This window comes from Populus nigra, chromosome 1 (assembly GCF_951802175.1).
Source record: "Populus nigra chromosome 1, ddPopNigr1.1, whole genome shotgun sequence".
In the NCBI taxonomy this organism is placed as follows: Eukaryota; Viridiplantae; Streptophyta; class Magnoliopsida; order Malpighiales; family Salicaceae; genus Populus; species Populus nigra.
In genome coordinates, this window is record NC_084852.1 from 25,457,512 (window position 1) to 25,476,705 (window position 19,194).

The 19,194-nt window shown below is 32.1% G+C and overlaps 3 protein-coding genes across 4 annotated transcripts; 1 reads left to right on the plus strand and 2 right to left on the minus strand.

The window, feature by feature from the left end:
* The first annotated feature begins 2,082 nt into the window (after positions 1 to 2,082).
* LOC133703096 (uncharacterized) lies at positions 2,083 to 3,042 on the plus strand. The gene has a single exon (XM_062127520.1). The coding sequence runs from the start codon at positions 2,414 to 2,416 to the stop codon at positions 2,957 to 2,959; it is 546 nt and encodes a 181-aa protein (XP_061983504.1). The 5' UTR covers positions 2,083 to 2,413; the 3' UTR covers positions 2,960 to 3,042.
* A 2,097-nt stretch (positions 3,043 to 5,139) lies between these two features.
* On the minus strand, positions 5,140 to 9,715 carry LOC133694320 (uncharacterized). Its single transcript, XM_062115816.1, has 12 exons — positions 9,381 to 9,715; positions 9,231 to 9,300; positions 8,857 to 9,053; positions 8,502 to 8,577; positions 8,301 to 8,384; positions 8,143 to 8,222; positions 7,670 to 7,796; positions 7,245 to 7,304; positions 7,095 to 7,145; positions 6,845 to 7,003; positions 6,095 to 6,227; positions 5,140 to 5,654 (listed from the first exon to the last, which is right to left on the minus strand). The coding sequence occupies exons 1-12, from the start codon at positions 9,542 to 9,544 to the stop codon at positions 5,485 to 5,487; spliced, it is 1,371 nt and encodes a 456-aa protein (XP_061971800.1). The 5' UTR covers positions 9,545 to 9,715; the 3' UTR covers positions 5,140 to 5,484.
* A 4,352-nt stretch (positions 9,716 to 14,067) lies between these two features.
* Positions 14,068 to 15,785, minus strand: LOC133701817 (non-specific lipid transfer protein GPI-anchored 14-like). Of its 2 annotated transcripts, XM_062125930.1 has the most exons (4): positions 15,667 to 15,785; positions 14,911 to 15,574; positions 14,703 to 14,810; positions 14,068 to 14,575 (listed from the first exon to the last, which is right to left on the minus strand). In XM_062125930.1, the coding sequence occupies exons 2-4, from the start codon at positions 15,257 to 15,259 to the stop codon at positions 14,439 to 14,441; spliced, it is 594 nt and encodes a 197-aa protein (XP_061981914.1). In that variant the 5' UTR covers positions 15,260 to 15,574; positions 15,667 to 15,785; the 3' UTR covers positions 14,068 to 14,438. The 2 variants fall into 2 exon arrangements, with proteins under 2 accessions (XP_061981914.1, XP_061981923.1); XM_062125939.1 differs by lacking the exon at positions 15,667 to 15,785 and having other exon boundaries at positions 14,911 to 15,576.
* Positions 15,786 to 19,194: the final 3,409 nt, after the last annotated feature.

Sequence of the window (19,194 nt, forward strand, 5' to 3'; positions counted from 1 at the left end):
CAGCTTGAATTCCTAAATCATGATGGAGTCATTATCTGTAAAAATTAAATCATCTACGTACAAACAAATAAACATTATATTGCTTAGTAAATTAGCTAATGATATGTAATTCTAAATCCGCAATCTCTTTTGTCATGCTAACGTAAATTAACTAGAATTAATTTTTTTTGTTATTTTTTTAACTTATTTATTCTTTCATATTTAAAGAGTTATGAATTGAGATATGTTATTTGTTTTTTTTTAAATAATATTTTTTTTCTTAGTAATTATAATCACTTTTTTTTTTAAATTTTATTTATCTATTGTCGTATTTTTTTTATTTAATTAAATTAAAACTAGTTATTCAACCTAGTTGGGTTTATGACTCCAATCATGTTTTTTTTATTTTAAAAAAACACTCTTATAATAGTAAAATATCAGTTTTTATGCAAAAAAAAATAATAATTAATCCAGCAACAAAAAAAAATTAATCCAGCAACAAATCGCAAGCACTAGTCTAATTTAACGCTAAAAGGAGAAGATGTGGGTGCCTACATTTCATTGTAAAAAAAGAATTACTTTTGGGAAATTTCTCATGAAAACATATGACGAAATAAAGCTTGAGATTTTTTTCAACCATAAATGATTTTCTTAGGCTATTTTGTATATCAACAAGGACTGAGTTTTCTCCCTGGACCCAAGAACACATCATCAAATGATCATCATATCAGCTTGGCGTGTTTAGAGAAATCTAATAATTTGCTTACATTTCATTTTAAGAAAGAATTACTTTTGGGAAATTTCTCGGGAAAACATGAGATTTTTTTCGTAGTAAAAATGATAAACCATGAGATTTTTTTCGACTCTAAATGATATTTTTAGGTTAGTTTATATATCAACTGAGACTGAGTTTTCTCCCTATACGTCCCAAGAACGCATCATCATATCAACTTAGTGTGTTTAGAGAAATTTAATAATTTTTCTGGGATGTTGAGCCTAAAATTTGAATCCAAAAAGTCAAAGAACAAAGCATACCTTCTTAATCATCTTAATTTTTAATCATCAAGATAATCCCATGAGATTAAATAGAGTATGTGATGAAAGTGTGCAATTTTTAGTAGAAGATAGTCAAGTTTATAATAAATTATGGATGGAGGGGTTTTATTGGAAAATGAAACATAGGTGGGGGCCTAATTAGAAATCTCATAGTAATTTGGGGACAAATACATTCTTTTCCCTTTTTTATATTTTTTGCTGGCAAATGGATGTGCTCCGGCCCTTATTTTTTTCAGTGTATTTAGAATTGTGGTAGCAATGATGATTTAAAATATTTTTTATTTAGAAATGTATTAAAATAAAAAAAATTTATTTTTAAAAAAATTATTTTTAACATCAACACATCAAAATGATTTGAAATAATTAAAAAAATTCATTTAAAAAAAATTATAAATTAAAAAAAACACGATGCTAACTACATTTCCAAATACATCCTTCACCGGTGAGTCTACTAACCTTAATTGTCAATGATTTCCCCTTTTCCCTTTTCCCGTTCCCTTTCATCTTCATATAAAAGCTAACACATAGGAGATCAATGCCTTTTGCTCATGGTTTATCATCCTTGGAAGGGAAAAATTAAATGTTCTATCTCCTATTCATGATTGATTGATGCATCATAAATTAGGCTCCATATTATAAATCGATCCAAAAACTTTCTTAACTTGTTCCCTTCCTTTATTCAAGCTCAAATCATGAAAATTTGTGATGGATACCGAAGAGAAAATTGAAATTTCAAGCTTCTGCTCATTGTTCATTGAAAGCAAGCAAGTCACCTACCCCATAAAAAGGTTACATAAAAAAAAAAATTACCATTCACATGGAAATGGTTGTATTCCCTTTCTATATCATTATTCATTAGAATATAAGAGATATATTGGTATTAATTCATGGGAACTAAATAATTGTTTTTAAAATGTTGGTTTTAAAATTTAAATTTAAAAAATAAAAGAATGGAATATACCTTGTTAATCAACAGGTAAACCCTCGGGATCTCCGCATCTATATATATAGAGAGAGAGAGGGGAAGTGATTAACACAACGAATCCATTGTAGGTGTTTGGTGCTGCTTCGTGTTTTCTAATGAAGATTTAAGAGGTGTTTATAATAATTCTTGGCGGAGGGTTACCAATCATTTGGTTGCAAGAGATGGACAACCACCAATCGATCGAAAACAGACGTTTCACCTTCTTGATTGTTCACAAAGTAAACCTCTTTTAACCACACAAGTAGACCTAGCTAGACCCTCAAATTTTCTCTCTTTTGATCTTATTTTCTATCCTTGCCACAAGCATATATTTAGTTTTTTTTGTATGCATCAAGCACTCAAAGCTCTTCCCTTCTGCAAGTTCGTAGTAATAGTGGTCGCAGATAAAGAATAATGGGAAGTGAGCGGTGCAATATTCCATGCAAACCCCGTTATGATATTACTATGTCCAGGAGAACAAGAAAGCCGTTCATGAATTTCGAAGAAGCCAATCGAAATCCCACAACAGTCTCGACAGAAGAAGAGAGTGATGCTAAAGATGTTGTTGTCCATGATAAAGAAACGGAGAGCTTTCCTGAAACAGTTGATGTTGAAGAAGATCGTAAAAGCAGCCTGAAGCAACTTATAATCGACAACGCAGGCAACCAAGAAAGTGAACCCACCAAGCTGGTGCTGCAGGAAACAAGGGGCGGAGATGATGAAAACATTGAGAGGAAATTATCAGGAAGCAGGAATTCCCTTGGCCAGCATTTCAAGGGAGAAGAAAAGCAGCTTCAATTAGTAACAATGAAACAAGCAAAAGAAGGAATTGAAGGAGTGAAGCTTAAGGGAATGGTGGGTCGCTATGTCAAAGTGTTAAGCCATTTGATCAGAATCAAGCGTGACACACGCATGAATAATGGATCCCGGAAAAAGTCACTTCTCCGGTTGCCCATGTAGGCCATGCATATTTTCCTGGGACTCTTCTGATCACTACTTACGCATATATACATAAAATACTCCTCGACATGGCGCCTTGATTTCGATTGGCTATTAATCCTCCAATGGAAACTCTCTCTCTCTCTCTCTCTCTATATATATATATATATATATATATATATATATATATATATGTATGTATGTATTTATGTATGTAATGTATTTATGTATGTTTCTACTACACATGCATGCACGCATCTGGCAGATTTTTTGTGATTCTCCTATAATTTTGCACGAAGATATTAGTAGAAATTAGTTGTCCTTTTTGGTGCTCTGTGCAATTTTTTCCTTTTGATTGTTTCTTCTGGATGAACCATTTTCCAAATGCAAGATTTTTTTAATCATACTTTAAATTTTTCATTTAAATAGAATCTGAAAAAATAATAATTTTGCAACAAAATCATTATGTTTTTTTTTCCCCAAATTGTAATAACAAATGTTTTGAATCAACGCTATAACGGAGAACTTTCTTCATTAGTACAGCGCGTTAAGGAAGGCCTGCATTCTTGACTGAGTCTGTAAAGATTAACTTCACATAAAAAAACAATCTGGGGACCATATTGAGAAGATATTGAAAGTAAAGGGCTGAGATATGCAATTAACCTTTTCTATGGCTAACAGCAATCTTTGCTTCTTCTTCTTTCTTTTTTTTCAAATGTGGATGTCGGGTTAATTTGTATGCACTTCAACTAATCTCACGGGTCCTAAAGTTAAAGATCATATAAGTTTTTAGTGGCCTTAAGGTTTATGGGACTCGAACTGATGATTTTTAGAGAGCAAACTTAAAATCTGACCAGTTGAACTACACCATTCAAGATTTTTTGCTTTATATTTCTTGTTTTATATATGGTTATAAAATCTTGGTGAACTCATTGACATATTAATTTAAAACTGGTTTATTTTGAATTAAATTTTTTTATTCAAATAATATTATTTAAAATTTTTGTTTTAAATAAGCTAAATCATTAACTTGTAAATCAATCCACTCAACTTCTAACCTTAAACTCATAAAAAAAAATTTCTCTGTTTTTTATTTTTAAATGAATTCTATTTCCAAATTACATTTATAAAAAAAAATTATCATCATCATGTTTTGCTGATAATAAAAGCATCTCAAAGTATCACGTATAGAAGAAGTCGACGGAAATATCAAATAAAATAAAATGAAGAATTGACATAAATCAAAAGAAATTAGAAGTACTAACCTAAGTAGAAAAATTAATATAAGTCTTATTACTTAAAATCAATTTAGGAATTTCACCATTCATAGTGCTTTTAAATTATAATTAAGGATCCAATTTACCATTATATCCTTCCAACTAAAATTAAAACTTATGTCTCAAGATTAACTTGAAATATTGAACTTCAAAAGTCTTTAAATTATTCGAAAACTAGAAATTTAATTTGTGAGAAGAAATGGGCAATGGATACCACTTAACAAAACTACAAAGTAGGTAAAAAGGTAAAACGACTTTAAAAGAAGATTTATCTTGCGTTTTGGTATTTAGGTTCATGATGTTTATCATTTCTCAATTATATTACTGTATGCATTAAAGTACCTTTTAACCCAATGAATGTCTCATATCTTTAATCTTTTTATTTTGAAAGACAAATTTAAACTAGAGTTTATGATGCTAATTATAATCATTGATATCATCTTTAATCGTCTTTGCAAGTACAAACAGCTCGCAATCACTAGGCCAAAAGCTTATTAGTAATAATAAATTTTATAAAATAAAAATAAATTAGGATTTTATTTTCTATATTGCATTAAGATTTAGTAAGTTTTCCTATCTATTTATTTATTAATAAACAAATAATTGAAATTTTTTTTATTAGGGCGCATGACTATTTTTCTGTAAAATTATTTTTTTAAAATATTTTTTATTTAAAAATATATTAAAACAATTTTTTTATTTTTTAAAATTTATTTTTGATTCATTACATCAAAATAATTTAAAAGCATCCCAAAATATTAATTTAATTCAAAAACAAATTTAGAACTTTTAAAAAACATGATTTAAGTGCACTCCCAACACAATAGCTCTACACGAGGTTAGTTGGGCAGAATCCATGCACAGGGTTTGCTGCCTCTAAACATGACAATAACTCAGCTCAAGGTTTCCTAACACACAGGAACACAAAGTGAATGCCCTAACTTGAATTAGACTTTAATTTCGTGAGATTTAATACAACTGTTTCACAACATTGTGCGAAACAATGTAAGAATTATAATATGAAAATTCTATTAAAAAACATCTTGTGAGCATAAATGAAATATCAATGATTACATCCCAAAAGGGAGCAAGGAAAAAAACAAAAGATCCCCCAACTTGTTACGTACGAGTATATCTGCATTCCAACAAGCTTCTAGCTGCTTGGAATCGCTTGGCCTTCGGCACTCTAGCATTCAGATTGGTAGTCAAATGGCAGCAAATGAGGTGAGCGAGTCAGGGCTTTTTGTACAAATTGGGAGCTTTGGTAAATCATTCCAGCAGCGGTTCCATCAAGGATTTTGAATCCTGTGTCTGGAGTTTCATAGTGTATGTAATAGCCACCCCAGCAAGTGAACAAACAGCTGGAAGCAGACCCAAGCCATATCTTGTGACTGAAATATAATCTGTAGAAAGGGCTTCCTCTGTTTTCGGTGAGGAGCCTGCGTAAAAGAGTGTGGATGGTGTTAAGAAGATTCAGGCCATGAACCAACTGAAGGGCTTTGTAAGTAAAATGTGAGTGCTGAATGATTATGAAATGGGATTATATCATCCTCGCTTTAAATTTGTGGTTTGTATCTTCCAAATTAACTCATGGCAGTAATGGTAAGAATCATCTACTTGTGATGGTTATTCCAGGGCATTGTAAAACACATTCAACCCTAAACCACCGTTGAGGTTTCATGTTCAGATGCAGCATATAGAAACAAAATGTTAAAAAGGTATATCTGCAATCTTCCATCTTTGGCATAAAGTTACTCTTAAATAGAAATATAGTCTACCAACCACATTTCCATGCAAACACCGCAACCAGCTTTATTTTTTCTCTACTTTTTGTGCAGAGAAAAGATTAGAAAAGGCCTTGCAATTGGAGAAGACTTACTCTGAAAAGACTGAAGGGCAAAGACAGCAAGCCCACATGAAATCTTGTCTAGGAAACTCAAAGATCCATATACAAATGCACAGCCATTTAGATCTGAACCAACTAGAATGCTTTGCATGCTTACTCCAGTTACCTGTTATTCATATTTGGGTAAAGAAATATAAAGAAAAAACCCAGCAACAACAACAACAGGAGCAGCAAATTTAAGTCATTCACAAAATTTAAGGCAGTAACAAATTCATAACAATAATAAATAAAATTAAAATACAAGATTTTAAAAATAGGATATCATGATGGCAGGTGAAACCAGCCTTGGAATCCCAATATGACAATCTCAAGGTCCATATATTTCTTTCCATTGTACTGGTGTTCCATGTAATAATTCTTCCTTTTCTTTTCACCAACAATCTACAATTTTCATTTCTATTGCGGTGTCTAAGAAGCTAAGCCCATGTTTAATAAACTAAGATCAAGACTACCAACTGTCAATGACAGTTAAAACTGAAAGCTTTGTATGTGAATTTGGCCAATCTTTGTCACGGGACTGAGAGAGTCCATCATACAAATCAAGCGCATATGTAAATTTTCTTTCGTGGTATTTCCTTTTGAGTACAAGAAACACATTTACACTCATTGGGAAGCAGGAAGCCACTAGGACTTGTGAAACTAAAGAATAACTAAGAATGGAGACTAAACCACATAATTCCATGACATGAAGTATAGTCTAAAGTGCAAAATCATATATCATACCGTCATTAGAGCATTTGCTATCCCAATAAGTACTGATATGACGTACATGAAAGCACTCAAGTTTCTAGGTAAAAAGAGGATGCCTGCCCCACAGAATACCCAGAGAATGCCACCAGCGGAATAGCAGGCTTTCAGGCGTTGGCCAGTCCATGACATTTCCTAGAATATGAATGCTTGAAACTTGATTATCAATGGAAGGAAAGAACATGCAGAAGTAACATAAAGATTTCAAACAAGGTATGAGGATCACCTGCATAATGACAGATACAAAGAAGCTGCTCATATAGATGATTGCAGGAACCTACTTCCATCAATCAGGCATCTTATTAGTTTATTCATTTCCCAAAGTCAATGCATCTAAGACTGATAAAATTGATGGTGACAATGTCTGGGAACCTACCAAAGCTTTAGCTGACTTGGCCATCTGCAAATCATCCATAACATAGAATGCAAGATATACCTGAAGAAAATGAAGCCATCTGGGTGTAAAACCTACTTATAATGAAAGCCAATTTCTCTCAAAATGACAGATAGCTTGCACACACATAGTTATGCTCATAAAATATCAACAACTAAAAAAAATGAATGCCAATTTCTTGCAAAATTCTTCCCATGTTCTTAATGGACTTAAAAGGACAATTACTCCAGGAAATTTATTGACACGGTGCAATTTGTCGTTTAAAAAAGAATGGATCCATGGTGAACTTTGGCTTCCCACATATTTCAAGCAGAGAAAGTTAAGTATCTTGAATACTTACATGCATATATATAACTTGAGATTAAATGAAACAAGTGCCAAGTGAGACAAAGGAAATGTGTTCTGACCTGTGAAACATTTTGTACAAGTCTGGTAAGCATATAGACAAGACCAACTTGATAGTATAAAACTTTCTTGAACCAGTATGCCCATGATATCCTTGCATTACTAGTTCCATGTACGCATATCTTTAACCTGCAATAAAAGGGTAATTCTATTACTATAACTAACTAGCAGCTACTGGTACTCATGTCCCTCCCACCCCAAGAAACCTCAAGTTCGAGCCTTCACATTATGCTTGAGAACCATGAGTGCAGTGTACAAAATTAAAATACCAAAGTGGCATCCATATTATGATTTAAATGGAAAAAAGGTTGACATTTTTCTTCAGTATTACACCTTGAAAGTAAAAGCATGTATATCGACAAGTGATCAGTACTCATCAGAGTCATTCACTGCCACTGTGCTACACTATTCAACATTAGCAACTACCAAAACACCATCTAAGAACTGCAAAAAAGATCAAGACGATTGGCAGTACCTTGGCTCTTTAGTGCCAAGATGAAATATTCCCACAAAGCAGCATCCAATAAAAATTGATGTGTACGCAATCCAGCGGTACTGCACATTTGAGGCAAATGTAAAGACAAGACCCAAAACAAGCTCTTAGAACAAAATCAACATAGAGCAATCTCATACCTGATTTTCAATATCCGCATGAGTTGTTGCTTTAATGGAACTGAATACTACTAGTGCGACAGCATAAAGACTGAGGTTTGCAACCTATAAACATTTGGAGATTAAATCAACAAAAGAAAATGAACATCACCTCCAATTCTGCTGCATTAATAAGTACTGAAAGAAATAAAGCACTAATTCAAAATTTAGAGAGAAGATGACCATTGTAAAAGCATTCCGACAGCTTGTCATTACCACCCTGCTTGATGAATTCAGTGAAATGCAATTCACCATCGACCTATAACAAAAGGAGAAATTGAAGTTGATAGTGCATAAGCTGCAGCTTTATAACAGATACAATTACACCATATCTGTAACTCTTCCATGGAGTCTATGAGAGATTATTGTTTTTCTTTGTTTATCTCTAAACAAACAATTGGACACCAATTCGGCTTTTCTATCAAGCAGTGGAAAAATCAGGAAAAAATTAAAATTGTTGGCTTATGTTCTGCTTTGAAGAATGAATAATAGTGAAAGCACATTGTAACTAGCAGAACTAGACTACAGAGATCATTACATGTGTGAAACTTGGGTGGCAGCCCAACCCACATTGAAGATTGCAGCAGACGTGCTGTATGAAACAGTTTCTACTACGGACGAACAGGAAGCCAAGATTTTGCATGGCAAGCAACCGCCAAAAACTGAAGAAAATGAGATGGCAACCAAGATAGATCCTGCACCATGCCATACTTTGAAATGTCCAAACCTGTCTATCTATCAAGCAAGCAAACAAAAATTACTCCTCCAAAAATTAAAATCATTCAACAATTTAGAAGACAAAATTTCAGATGTAGAGCAGAGCATTCGTCTGTCAAATTCAAATTCCAAAAATCAAAACCCTCCTTAGACAAACATTTTTTTTTTCTAATAAAGAGAGTTAGGCATAGGTACCAGTTCTCCAGCAAATACAGTAGCAAAACCATCAGCTATCTGACCTGCAAGCATAGCTATAGCAGCATCCCTGCGCAATAATAATAAGTGGCGTAAATATCACCAATACTACAACAAGGATAACATAAAATTGTATGGCAGCATAGTTACCTCGGGGATAGTCCAATTTCCGTCAAGAACAGTAGAAGATAAGTAAACCAACAGGCAGCTGTGATGTCGTTGAGCATATGACCGACGCCGTAATAGAAAACACACCGTCTTCCGACAGGCTTAGGGTACGAATCATCATCATCGTTTTCAACATCATTCCTCATTATGCTTGCTTTACTTTACTACAAGGTTACTGCAAGGGGAGGGAAAGGAAAGGCGGTTCTGTTTTGTGCTTTACCTTCTTTTTGTTTCATTTCCATTATTTACATAAGCTTCTCTGTTTGTATCTGGCATTTAGCTAACTGCCTGACCTTTTGGAAATTCGGAATGTCAGTCTCTCTCTTTCATTTTTCAAGGCAATGCAGTGATTGATGGTCCAGATGACAAGATTGCCCCTCCCTTACCCTAGCCTGTTCGATTTTTGACGTTTTTATTTAACGGTTCAGGATTGGTTTGTTTCTGCATCGGTTATAACCTAATAAATTTATTCATAAATTGAGATTTGGTCAAGACTTGAATGAGATTCCGTCAATGATTTTTTTCCAAAACAATATTATTTCAGTTCTTTTAGGAAATATCTAAAATGATATCATATTATTAACAAAGATTAATAAACCCGGTTAAATCCATTTAAGCCTTAAATTTGGGTTTAAGTCCGGGCCGGATCTTGTAATAAAGATTTTTTAGATATTTGAAGAGGTCAGTGTAGTCATTCAACACTCCAAGACTCGAAAGAAAGAAAGAAGGATAAAGGAATTTAACTGAATCAATCAGTGAGTCACAAAAGACCACGTCATCCATGGAATCTCATTTGTTTAAGAAAGAGAGCGGCAAGTAACAAGATTGTAAATTCCGTTGGCTGTCAGTTTTTTTAATTATAGCGATATATCTTCATTTTGAAATATTTTAGCATGTCTTCACGAGGTTATATATATATATATATATATATATATATATATATATATATTCTCACATCTTTTTAAAAAATAAAACTAGTTTTATTTAGAATTCATAATTACCTGTCTGAATAAATATATTTTTTTAAAAATTAAATTTATATTTTTATCCTTGTAGAGATATAACAATGTCTTAATTTTCATACTAACATTTCATTGATAAGATTACAATAAATAATTAAAAAAGCATCTATTATTATCAGTCCCCAGCTCCTAATCTCTTTACCAATTAGGTCCCAATGTATTTAGAAATTTTCAATTTCATCCTTCCATCATCTCTTTCGGTTAAGTATACAAGAGGGAAACCAATTGAGAGAATTATAAGATTACCCCAGAAAGTAAGACAATCTCGTGTTTCTATTACGCAAATGCCTTCTTCTTTACGTGTTTACGGATGACACATCTCTCTCTCTCTCTCTCTCTCTCTCTCTCTCTGTCCCTTCACCTAACAGTCTTTCCTTCGTTGAGGGAACTTCAAACATGTGACTAAAGCAAACAACACTTCAAAGTTCAAACTGAGACAAAAGCATCGGATCTAAAGGTTAAATATCAAATCAGTCCCTGAAAATCTACTAATTCTTAATTAAGCACTCAGCTTAATGATCTTCTCAAATGCAAGTATAATATTTTGCTCTATCTATTGTTTATAATGCATGTTACCAATAAAGTAAAGTTTGATTATTTTCTCTCTCTGTTTACTTCATGAGGTTTTGTCTTCATTTCATTTGTGTTTACAGTTTTTTAAATAATTTATATATATCTTCAAAGTTATTAACCGTCATTCCATGCAAAACTGGTCATGAAGAACTATTTAAAATCAAACACATGTGAATTTCAATTAATTATTACACTAATATTATAATTTTAAAGATAAAAACGAAGGATAAGGAATGGTTTATATATATATATATATATATAGAACACTTAATAAAATTAACTAGAATGGGTAAAAGGAGTGTTTAGATCCATAAATCTCAGGTAGAAAAATTAAAAAAAAATGCAATGTGAGATCTAAGCTAAATTAGAAGCTCGCATAAAGTTGCTTGAATAATTTACCTTCTATCCAATAAAAAAACTGAGATTCGTTATGTAGCTTTGTTGCTCTGTTGTTTATATAAACCATGAATTTTTTTTTAAAAAAATTAATCAATTTAACCATTATTTTTTTCATTCATCCCCTTTTTTATTTTAATTTTATTCCTTTTTTTTCTCTATTTTTTTAATATAAATTCGAATTATTTTTGAACCAGTCTTACTTCAAGAAAACTTTCACATTGTTTAATTGTAAATTCAGATTATATAAAAAGTCAGGTTAAAATTTTTTTTTATCATTTTTTTTTTAATTTTATCTTCGGATTTTTTTTTAACAAGTAGATCAAGTTGTTTTTGGACCAATTAAAATAACTGCATCATGTCAGGATAACTTTCCACGCAATTTAATTTTAAATTTGGGTTAGGTAATAAAATAGGTTAGAAGGCTTTGTTTTTTAAATAATTTTATTTTTTTTCTTTTATCTTCATACTTTTTTCATCAATTAATCAAATTGTTTTTAAATCAACCAAGTTAATTAGATCAAAAGGAAGTTCTTCTGAGAGGGAGAGAGAGACCTGAAATTTTCTTTTGATCCGCAATATTAAAACCTAAAATGCTCTTAATAATCAAATGATAACGGAAAATGTTTCCAAAAATATCAATCACTGAAAGCGTGAATATTGGAAAGACTGAATATTCAATGGGACGCACCAAATATACTGATTCCACACGAGACCACCGCTTTTGTTTGATTTGAGACCCCATTAATTAATTTGTCCTTTATCTATGGTGGATGTTAAAAAAAATCAATTCAGAGTTTTCCATTTTAATTTCGCCAACTTGACCATCAATGAGCATGTTTGAAAATATAATTATGATTATTTTTTAAAATATTTTTCATGTTGAAATATATTAAAATAATATATATTTTTTTATTTTTTTAAAATTATTTTTAAGATCAGCATATCAAAATAATTCAAAACATATAAAAAAATTAATTTTTATCAAAAAGTTTAAATTTTTATGAAACGCGGTGCCCAAACAGTGTTTAATTCATGTATCAAAACTCATTTTAATTTAAAATTTTTTAAAATATATTGTTTTAATTTTTTAAAAAAAATAATAATTGATTAATTAACATGTTTAATTCATAACTAAAATTTTATGTTCGATGAACTCCGAATTGGATGCAACGATTATTTAAAAAATATTTTCATTCAATATATTAAAGAAAAGGAGAAAAATCTCAAAAAGTACCTAATTAATCCATCAATTCTAGACCAAACTAAATATTTTCTAATTGATATCTCGAAAGTTTCGAACTTTTCATTAATTGAGTCTCTATCCACGTCTGATGAGGTGCTGGTCCTTTATATTTAAATTATATTTTATGCCATAAAAATGTATTTTCCAAGTGATTATGTATTTTCCATTGGAGAGAGGGAGAGGGAGAGGGAGGAATGGATTGCGTGCTGAGTGTGGAAAGTAAAAATAAACAGGTTTGGATTTAGGTGAGAACAAGTTGAGAATTGGACTTTTGGTGGGTCATGTTAAGTTGGAAATTATGGAGAGAGATATTTTTAGCAGCCAAGTCATCTAGACGAATATCCCACGTTCGCGGAACTCAATGACATTATATTGCTTACTTGAATTTTCAGCAACCCAAATTATGTCCTCAAGAAGACTCTCTAGAGAGATAGATCTAGAGAGAGAGAGAGAGACCGCTGCCTTGGTGAACTGGCCTTATTGAGCTGCCGTTTCTTTAGGAAAGAGATTTTATTATTATTTTTATTACATATATATATAAAAGGATCAAGTAAAAAAAATTCAAAAGAATAAGGACCAAATTGAAAATGATAATTTATTACAAATTGAAATTGGACTAAATTGAAAGAAAACAAAACTCTTATTAAAGAGTCAATGACAAAAATACAAAATAAAAAAAAAAGAACAAATCATAGATACCAAAAAATAAAGAAGACCAATCAATAATTTTTTGGGAGGAAAGAGAAAAGAAAAGGAAAAAGAAAAAAGCTTGTCAGTGACAAACTACTCATATGTTGATGACACACGTTTCACCAGCTGGAAGACGATGTAGTGACGCATTTAACTACACGATGAACGATTAGGTTTAATAACAAAGAGACGCCACACGCGTCGTTCAAAATGTGCAGACGCCTTTTATATATGCGTCAATAGCTTTTTAAAATCTATTATTACTTTATTCTGGTAAAATAAAATAATATCCTTGATAAAAAAAATAACCAACATGAAAAGACATAAATATCAACTGACCAAAAGCTTTGATTGCTTTGATTTAAAGGGTATTTTAGTAATCTAATCATAATCTAAAATAGAAAAAAATAGAAATACCCCTAGATTAAAGACATATAATTTCTTGTCGATCCAATGATAATTTAGTATTTTTTACGGTTAATATAAAATAAAAAAAGAACTCTACTACCCTTCTAAGTAAGGCCATTTATTAAGGTGAATGAGAGGCAAAATAATAATTTTATTTTTACAATTCATAATAAAATGTTATATAAATTTTTTATTTTGACATTTATAGATGGTATCGAAAGTTTAGGTAATAAATTTGTTTGGTTAATTCTAAAATATATTGTTTTTGTTTTTTAAACAAAATAAACGTTGATTTAGATAAAAACTAATAAAAAATTACTAGAGTGAGCGTGACTGGTCAATTAGATCACTTGATTAACCTCCAATTCAATTTAAGAAAAAACCAAACTTAACCTCGGTTCTGAGTCAATAAATTGCTGAATATATACAGATCAGTTTAATAATTATGCATCCAAGGCGAGGTGTTGTTTTCATTTGAACGAGAAGAGAGAGAGAGAGAGGCTAACAAGTGTGAATAGCCCGTCCTCTGTATTTTCTCGGTTTCACCAAGTCCAAAATCATTAAAATTGCAGGTTGACATCGAAATTCAACACTAGTGCTGGGAATTCAACACTACTTTTACGAAAGCCAGTCCTTATTTCCCTTTGTTCTCAAAAGATTGAATTCAAGCTATATATATATATATATATATATAGGATGGGATGCCTACACGAACAAGTGTGAATAGATATTGAAACACCACCCTAGAACCCCTAAAGAAACAATCTCCAAGCCAAAGTTTATCTTCCCACTGTGGCATCCATTGCTCTCCTGTTGAGCACTTCTTCCCTGGGGCTGGGCACCTGCCGCCACCATACCATGCATCGAATCAATACAACAATCTTGTTATAAATCTAATTCATTTCCGATAACAATAGCTTCTAGTTCATTTCATTTCATTTCATTGAAAGGAGCAAGCACAATAATTACCTCCAGGGCTGGGGCTGAGAGCGGGGCTGCTGGCAATATGATTAGAGCTGTTTGCTAATTGATAGAAAATCTGAGCATCTGGTGAGTTTGGAGGCAGGTTGAGAAGAGCTGCGTCGAACATCAATAAATCAAACAGGGCACTGATATCTTAATCAACAACATATATCAGTTATTGGAATATATCATAACCTTCTTTCTGCTAACTTACCGGGGCACTGGGAAACGTTGGCAGGGGCATGGCAAACAGAAGGGAGGCTCAAAGCAAGAGTGGCGTTGATCTTGAGACCCAATTCAGGATCATTCCTGTCTTTAATAATGACACACAGGCACTTTTTGTTGTCCTTCAGGACCTGCTTTAGACCATTGCAGCAATCTGGGGTAGGAGCTTTGGCATCTCCTCCAACATAAGGCAGACATGTAGCCAGTCCTACCAGCTGCTCTGCACATTCTTCACTATCTTTGTCCTTACCTGCCATTGCTAAGCTAACCATAACTGACATCAACACTATGCCGAACATTGTTAGTCGAATTGTAGTGTAATGGGAATGGGAATCCATTGCTACAGGGTATGAACAACAATACTATACAGTTATAGAGGACACCCCAAGAAGTTAAGCATGCATACAAGGAAGACAGAGGTTTCAATTTATAACACTTGTGTGATCAATTTATTTGATTACACACGGACTCACTCGCTAAGAACAGAGCCAGCGCATGCTACTTTTTTGTTGGAACTTTCTTCAATGGATAACATTTTTTAATCTGAGGGGTTTCAGCTTTTGTAAAATCAAGTAAAATGCGAACAGGAAGATAGTGGAGCTTGGATGGAGCGCCCTCGCTCATAATAAAATCATTTTCACTCTTTGGTGTATCTGAAAATAAAAAATAATATAGTCTTGTGAGCTGTATCAAAACTAAATTTTAAAAATTAAAAAAAAATATCAAAATAAATATCAGACACTACCTCAGTGATAGTCAAGTGGGGTTTACTAAAATTCGTGGGGGTGGCAATGTGAACAAGAGACAGTGTAAAGAAGGAATATCGGAGAAGAGCATGCTGTAGTGGCCAGCCACTGCAAGAGTCCAAAGGGGACTGGAAAGTGGGTCACTTCACCAACCCACCATTGGCAAGAACAATGATGATATGTGCCCTGTAATTCTTTTGTCATGATTGGCGGAAACATCCAGGCGCCAGTGGCCTTAATTGATGGTGGCTTCTTGTGACATCATTCACCGTTTTGATGACACCATACATACACAAACACTGGATATTTCAATATAGTTTCGCTTCGCATAGGGTTATATAATTTATTTTTTAATAAACAAAATAAATAAACATGTTTCTCAATCTATTTCGAGATATGAAAAAATTTTCATTAATAAATTAAAATATCGATAGACACATCTAATTAAATAAATTAACATTTAATCAATAAATAATATATTAATTTTAAGATATATGATTTCGTGATATGAGAAACTATTTAAAAATATTTTTTTGTCAAAAAAATATTAAAATATTTTTCTTTCATAATTCTTTCTTTTCTTATTAATTTTTTTTTCAACAAAAAAAAATATATTTTTCCTTCATGAAGTCTTATTTCAATAGAAAACAAAAGCAATTAGAATTAATATAAAAAAATCTCATTAAATAAATATTAAAAAACCATATGTTTAACCAAAGCCATTTATCTCATTAGTATGCTTATTTTTCTAGTATTTGTTTCACCAGGATTTTTTTCAGACAACAATTTGTCATTATAATAAAAAGCAAAAGCAAGCTCACAAGTAAGATAATGAATAAGATTAAAATATATATATATATATACATATATATATAATTTTATAAAAAAACAAAGTAAAAATTGAATAGCGTCTAATAAAATAAAACCCTAGAAGTATATTTTTCATTATTTAATTTAAATCAAAATAGAAGAAAAAAATAAAGTTCTTTACAAGCAAACTCCATGCCTCTCTGACACGTAAAGAGAAGTCAAGGCGGGCGCGGCGCGTAGTGTGTCATCGTGCGTGCGAATTCACAGTAGAATCGGGTCAGGTAAATTACCCGCTCGTTTAGTGTTTTCTGGAGCTCTAGGAAATTGAAGCTTTGTATTTTGACAAGGACAGATGTCAGCCCAATGGAATTTAGAAAGGTCTTTGGACCTTAAGCCCATTGGATCACCAACTCTGATCTTTACCTGATCCATTAATATATCAAAATTTAAGCTTTTTAAATATATCAAAATCTAATTCAAACTATTGAACCTTCAAATTAAATATGCTTAAATTTTGATAGCTACAAATAAACCTACTCATGTAAAATTCTATATATTTAATCTTTACTGGTGGTAATAAAGATGAATCTTCACTCTGGTAAAATTAAATAAAATTACCACGAGTAATTGTTTGATTAACTTACCCCAACAATTAAATTACGAATTAAGTATAATTAAGCTTAAACAGCTAAAGAAGAATCAATTTAATTATATTTAGAATATACAGCTATATATATATATATATATAACCGAACTTAACCAAATCGAAAAATCAGGCCAAACTGATTTGAACTGATTTTTATTCTAAAAACCAAATTGAACCGAATCGAAACCGATCGGTTTCAGTATTTTTTTTAATTTAATTATTATTTTTTAATAAAAATCAAACTAAATAAAAAATAATTACCCTGAAATTAAAAGAATGAAGGTAGAGATCGCAACAGAGTAAAATGAAATATCAGCCATATAAAATGTAGTCAATGGCTGGAAATCTGTTCCATGGACGAGGCAGTTCTTCATTAGTCAACTTGTCACAAGATGAATATCAGCCATATATATAATATTGTCACCGTCCGTTGGGAATATCCAGTTGGAATATATATATTTTTTTTTATCAAAAGCAGGGATCTGATTGCTTGTTTTGCAAGTAAAGTCCTCGCTTTTCTTCATTGTGCAAAAAATAGAACTAAATTAAATTAATTCTGACATGCATCCTTTCTCTATATAAACCCTCTTAGTGTCTCCCCTCTCTTCACAACACATCAAGATTCAAGACTAATTTTTTTTATTAGGGTAACAATTGGAAATAATATTGAAGAAAACATGGGTAATAGTTATTCATCGTCGTCGTCATCATCTTATAACTCTCATCCTCCATTACCGATACACCTTTGCTTTTTCCTGCTTATTCTGCTAATGTTCATTGGTTTAACTTGGTACATCAAATATGAGCCGGTGTTAGAGAGCATGTTTGATCAGGGGAAGCTGATTCTAATGGCGTCTCCCTTGCTGCTTTTGCTACTTGTTCATTGGTTTTCGAATGATGATCATCAATATGGCAGGCGGCTTTCCTATTACCTTCCCTTTCCAGAGAAAGACTCTCTACATAGAGCTGGAGGAACTCCTTGGGGAGTCGGGTTTCTGCTTGTTTTTCTCTTCTTCCTGATCTCTTACCACTCTTATTTCCAAGAACGTTGGTTTCCTCTTTTAAGCAGATCATAATACAGTATGCCTTTAGCCTTTAGCCACCATGCGTGTCCACTTGTAATATATATCAATATCTGTAGTACTGTAACCAAATGAAAGAATCACGCATAGTTTTCTTTGCTGGGGGAGACTGGAGATCAAGGGCTTGCTGAGGAAAAATCTGTGGTGGGCATCCAGATTTTGCGAGCCGTTTAATCTTTGCTGACTTGTAATTAATATGATTGTAATCATAGACGAAAGAATGGTATTTGTGTTTTTATTTCTATATCTCTAATCACAAGGGTGTTAATATCAACTGCTGCTGACTTGTGCTATGCAAATAACTGTGTAAAAGGACAGTGGGAATAGCAGCGCAATGATGTGCAGCCTTGGATGCCACTTTTCAATTTTGTTGCAGTAAAAAAAGAAGCAAAGAGTTCTATAATCCAGCAGTATTGTAGCCTTTGCATAAAGCATTTTGCTTTGATTTGTTTTGGATCCTAGAATATTGCCTTGTGATCTGTGAGTCTTGCTTTTCATTTGGCCAAACCACCCAATTAGTCCCTCAACTATGAACTTATTCTAAATGTAATCCCCCAAGTATCAATATCTCAATTGGGTCACCAATGTATCATATATTCCTTTATCGAGTCATCTATTTAAACTCTTCCCCTTTTTTATTGAAAAAAAAACTCAAAATTTAATTTCCCAAGCAATTTCTTTTGGGCATAAAAAAATATTTTGATTCAGAAAGGGTGACTAGATTGAGGAACTTCTGTCACTTTGGGAGTGAAATTGATAGTTTGGGATCCAATTGAAAATCGATTAACACGGACTTATATGAGTTTTTTTTTTTGCTAAGGTTAGTTATGATTTTCTATGTTTCAAATGGAGACACATCCCTTTACATGGTGTCCACAGAAAGGAATAATATTTAAAAATTTGGGTTTTCAAAATTAGGATGCATTAGGTAGGAAAATGTCACAACAATTATTAGGTAAGTTCACGGAAAGATAAGAAGAATTCAAGGT

What these genes read in the sequence shown, in the direction of transcription:
- LOC133703096 (XM_062127520.1), top strand. Translation starts at nt 2,414, where the DNA reads ATGGGAAGTGAGCGGTGCAATATTCCATGCAAACCCCGTTATGATATT.
- LOC133694320 (XM_062115816.1), bottom strand. Translation starts at nt 9,544, where the DNA reads ATGAGGAATGATGTTGAAAACGATGATGATGATTCGTACCCTAAGCCT. An exon ending in CTTGGCACTAAAGAGCCAAG is followed by an intron (nt 7,797 to 8,142) that starts GTACTGCCAATC and finishes CTTTTATTGCAG; the next exon opens with GTTAAAGATATGCGTACATG. An exon ending in CCAAGTCAGCTAAAGCTTTG is followed by an intron (nt 7,146 to 7,244) that starts GTAGGTTCCCAG and finishes TGATGGAAGTAG; the next exon opens with GTTCCTGCAATCATCTATAT.
- LOC133701817 (XM_062125930.1), bottom strand. Translation starts at nt 15,259, where the DNA reads ATGGATTCCCATTCCCATTACACTACAATTCGACTAACAATGTTCGGC. An exon ending in CAACGTTTCCCAGTGCCCCG is followed by an intron (nt 14,811 to 14,910) that starts GTAAGTTAGCAG and finishes TGTTCGACGCAG; the next exon opens with CTCTTCTCAACCTGCCTCCA. An exon ending in TCTCAGCCCCAGCCCTGGAG is followed by an intron (nt 14,576 to 14,702) that starts GTAATTATTGTG and finishes TGGTGGCGGCAG; the next exon opens with GTGCCCAGCCCCAGGGAAGA.